Consider the following 4,984-nt stretch of genomic DNA (forward strand, 5'->3'; position numbering starts at 1 on the left):
TTCTGTACTGCATCCAGCTGTACTCCTCACTCCTGTAACTCTGATCTCATCCCTTTGTAACGTGTTTCGCTGTATCGTAAAATCTTATATGAATGAAACTGTATTCAACTGTGATGTAAATATTTCATGATTGGTTAAATTGTTGTGTACGAATGGAATATTTTCTGTTTGTTTGACGAGTTATTTTTTATTACAAATATGTTCGTCAGTTTGTATCGAGGTTAAAATTCTTTATTCGGATATGACAATGATAAATAGTAGTTCCTTATTTATGTAACATATTGCAGAAAAATACATAAATATTAGTCAACTTCCTGAGTGGCACACCAAGTCATCGTGATAGTAGCTGCCTCTTGTCACAGATGATGGATCGACTGGACCGTTTTATTTAGTATGATAGCTTGTGGGGTCATTAATCTACCTTCACCTCCACCGACACCCCTTCACCTCCACCCACACCCCTTCACCTCCACCGACACCCCTTCACCTCCACCGACACCCCTTCACCTCCACCGACACCCCTTCACCTCCACCCACACCCCTTCACCTCCACCCACACCCTATTACCTCCACCCCAGGGGAGGATCCAGGAGGAGGGGGACCAAAGGGCCCCCCCCCCCCCACAAGTCGGCAGAAGGGGGCCAAACTATATTTTATCCCCTAAGATGTGGATTTTTTCCCCTAAAGAGCGTAGTTAGTTACTTTCCAGGTACCACCTTGGCCACATAACGTTCCAGCACATTACACCTTTTCACATATACGTTGAGATATTGTTATATACCTATATATACATATTTCATAACCGAATGACAGAACACATATCGAATAACATTCTAAAATAACTGTTCGTTCATGCTAACGGAAAAGATTGACATAAGTTATGAAACTGACAGATGTGAACAATAAACCGTCAGTCTACATATAGTTTGAGAATGTAACAATTGCAGAATGACATACCACCATAAGATTTTGAGAAACATATGATAAATTGACAAACAACATAACAACTATCATACCCCTTGGTGCATATTACACAGGGGACGGTCATTTTACACAGAGGGGTTGACCACCCGAAACCATGAAACATCAATCGAAACAGTGGTATGTACCGGAGATTCAGTGAAACAGTGAATACGAGGTGACTTGGTGTGCTATCTGTAGGTCGGTATGAGTCCCGACACGAGGAGAACAGTACATAGTAAATGTGGCACACTTCGGAAGCACCCTGCTATGCCTCGTAGACGATATCGCCGGGTGTCAGACGAAGATCGTGATAGAATAATTACTCAATATGAAGCTGGAGAGGATTTTATTTTCACTGCTGCCGAGTTACGAATTCCAAGAACCACAGCTTATGAAATAATTCGCAAGTTTGTGGAGACAGGAGAAAGACGGGGCCGACATGGAGGAGGAGAACCACCTGTGCTGGATGACGAGGCGAAGGACTTTTGGGTGATGCTTGTTGAGGCTACACCAACGATCACCATTAGAGAACTTAACCATACACTTCGGCAAACATTTCCAAACAAACCACACGTATGCAACATGACTGTTTCTAGGGCTTTGGATGGCGAGCTTATAACCCTGAAACAGGTACACAATGTACCGGCTAACCGCAATTCAGAGGACGTGAATGCCGCTCGTGTATCGTTATCTCAGTACATGTATGAGGATGGCATTCAACAACCTCGTGTGTACGTAGATGAAACCGGCTACAACCTGTATACGTGTAGGACCTACGGCCGGGCTCCACGGGGACAACACGTCAACACGATCGTTGCAGGACAGCGTGGCAGTAACGTGACATTGATAGCAGCTATCTACACTCTGGTAAGCCTATTCTATTACGAAATTCATGTAATATCTGTGACAAAGGAAGTATTGAAAAACTTCATGACCTCGCTGGATTTTGTGCTAGGTCCTGAGGCTGCTGTGATTTTAATGGATAATGCACCATGTCATGCAGGAATTGAACAGGAATTTGAGGATCGTGTCATCAAGAAGCTTCATCCACAGTCACCTTTCCTAAACCCTAATGAGAATTGCTTCTTAGTACTGAAAGCCACTGTGAAACGACAACTGAACAACAAAGCTGATCGTTGAGATGCAGCACGCACGTCGACATGGGGTCACCTGTAGGATGTATCGAGAGAGACTTCTCCAACAGGTACTGAGGACAGCAGTCCCCAGTATTGATGCTACCCTTTGTTCAGCAAACTACCAGCACTCCCAGACATACTTACGGAACAGTATTGCACGAGAGGAAATCATCATTGCTAATGACCTGTCTGCAGCTTTGTAATGTAAAGGGACCTGAGTTTTGCTGAATTAATTAATTGTTGAGTTTCTGTATATATCGTTAATATACGTGCAATACTGTATATGCCATGCAAATCTTACGTTAATTGTCAAATATATGTGTAAAACTATCCAATCTCTCAATGTCATTGTCAATAACCTTAGTGATTCGTCAATAATTTTGTATCTCATCTGTCAAACTATTTTGTTACAGCGTCAATTCATTACAAGGGAATGTCCAAGAATGAGATATAACGTCAAAGCCATAGATGAAAAGTCCATTATTTCGTTGAACTGTTCCAACTGTTAAGTGACAAGGTGAAATATTCTTACTTTCTCGACCTGTGTTATTTAAGGGAAAGATTCAGCTACTGCCAGCCCCTGTGTCATTATACACGTACTGTACCTTGCAGTAAGAGTGTAGAGTTTCCCTCATGTGTTAGAGGATGACTGGCAGTGATATTGAGAGGTCAGGATATCTATTGGGTCGACGGGTAGTGATGCTGTTCACAGGCTGTTTACCTGGTTCTTATTCTTACCAAAACGATAACAATATAGATTATAAACTTATTGTATTGAAGTTGAATTTAATATTATTTTGATTAGAATAAGTTTAAAATCATTTTAACGGATCACATGAAGATTAGACACCCAAACCACCATCTCTATCACCAACACCTCCATCACCCACCACCATCACCTCCATCACCCACCACAGCCACCACCTCAATCACCACCCACCCCCACCCACATATCACCTCCACCACATTAATCTGTTTCTCTCATATTTTCCACCTGAATTAATCGTCTCTCCTGTTTAATAATTTCTGTGGTCACACCTGGACGATAAATCAACACCCAGTTAATAGGGTCATCAAGGTGAGACGAGAAGCTGTGGCCACCCTAAAATGTGTTCCTAACGACCTACTTCCTGGCCACTAATCACAGGTGTGGTAGTAAAGGAACAACAGGTAATCATTATAATGCAAAAAAAAACAAAAAAAAAGCCAAAATTGCAAAATCATTCGACATTAAAGATTTTTATTTTGTTGTTAATTAAAGTTGTATTAATATTACCCGGTCACATTAAAGTATCATCTCTCTCAAAACTTACAAGAGTCAGGTAATAAAACACTTCCATTGATGTTAACTAAGATTACGGCACTGCACATGACTGTCTTCACTTTCACAACTTTAAAGGTAGTTATTTATTGCTGTGTGAGTTGAGAGGTGAGTTGTATCTACTTGGTCACTTTAACCCTATTTTGGAATGGATGGATAAAAAATACATCCGATATCCATTAACAGGTAATGACAAGTAAAGGGCCTCTGTCACTTTATATAAGGTACTGTGTGTAAAGTCGTACTAAACAGTCACAGATGTCTACCATTGACCCTCACCACAACACTGTCCTCCCGCCAGCAGGTAGTGTTGATATTAACCCGAGGAGTAAACTGACCTGACCAGGGTGTATACAGAGCACTTATGAGGGAGGTAAGTACACCCCCTCTCACTGCACTTGACCGTAATTGACCTGTTACGACACATAACCTCGACTAACCTGAACTCTGGGCCACTAACCCTGACATTATACCTGTGGTGACCTCGGCTGTAGCTACACTGAAGATTTCTATTAAACTATCGTCTCTATATTGTTGTTATTTTTACTGTATATAGGATGTCCAAGAAAAATACCCCTCTCCTTTCCTTCCTCCTTGCCTGTTCCTGCTTACCTCCCTCCCTCCCTCCGTCCTTCCCTCCAACTCACAGCGTCTCAGGGAGGGAGGTAGGAACATTTTGCTGAGACACCCAATATAGTATGTGTTTATGACATTAGTTTTGTATAAAATTTCAGTATAAGACGAATGTTTTTTTCTTTATTAAATCACTAGGTATTAGTTATTGTTATTGATAATATTATGGATGCTATTATTTATATTGTTATTATTATTATTATTATTATTATTATTATTATTATTATTATTATTATTATTGCTAACATTTCTACTAGTAAACGACAGGATCCTCTCCCCTCCCCCTGGCCCCAAGAGGTCATAACCAGTGTCAGTCAGGTCAAACAAGTCTGGTCTTTGATAAATTGACCTCCTCCCCTCCCCGGCAGCGAGCCTACACTGTCACTTAATTATACTAGCACGCCACCAGTCACCCGGTAATATTATGATCTAAAGGTGTCCGATGGCCTGATTATTGAGACGTTTATCGTGTTTGAGACTGATTAACGTGTCCTCATTAACGTGATCAGATCAGGCAGGTGAGGTGTCCACATTTTCCGGTCAAAATTTAATGAAAATATATCGTAAAATATTTGGGTCTGGGAAGATCACCATCATTCATGAGACTCTATAGCTGACTTATATATATCCGTGACCTGATGGCTGAACACACTCACACTTATATTAACAAAATGTCACCCGGCACAATTTCATCCAATTTCACTTCAAGAGAGGAATTATAGGCTAAGGGGGAGGGGGGGGGGGTAAAATCCAGTAGAGCCGCCAGCCATTACTTCTACTCCCAGCATGAATCAGTCTCCAACACCAGCAACTACTGTACAGCATAAGCTCTCCCGGACCTCGCTAGTCCACAGATAGTCCCGCTTACTAGATACCTCAGCGGGGATACAGGAGGCGAGGTCTTCACGTCCACAGGTAGTCGTTACCCTCA

The 4,984-nt window shown here is 41.7% G+C and overlaps 1 protein-coding gene across 1 annotated transcript; it reads left to right on the plus strand.

The window, feature by feature from the left end:
* Positions 1-1,167: 1,167 nt before the first annotated feature.
* Positions 1,168-2,103, plus strand: LOC121873561. The gene has a single exon (XM_042377205.1). It carries the CDS (start codon positions 1,168-1,170, stop codon positions 2,101-2,103), a length of 936 nt encoding a protein of 311 aa, XP_042233139.1.
* The last annotated feature ends 2,881 nt before the right edge of the window (positions 2,104-4,984 follow it).

This window comes from Homarus americanus, unplaced genomic scaffold (assembly GCF_018991925.1).
Source record: "Homarus americanus isolate GMGI-L3 unplaced genomic scaffold, GMGI_Hamer_2.0 scaffold30858, whole genome shotgun sequence".
Classification (NCBI taxonomy): domain Eukaryota; kingdom Metazoa; phylum Arthropoda; class Malacostraca; order Decapoda; family Nephropidae; genus Homarus; species Homarus americanus.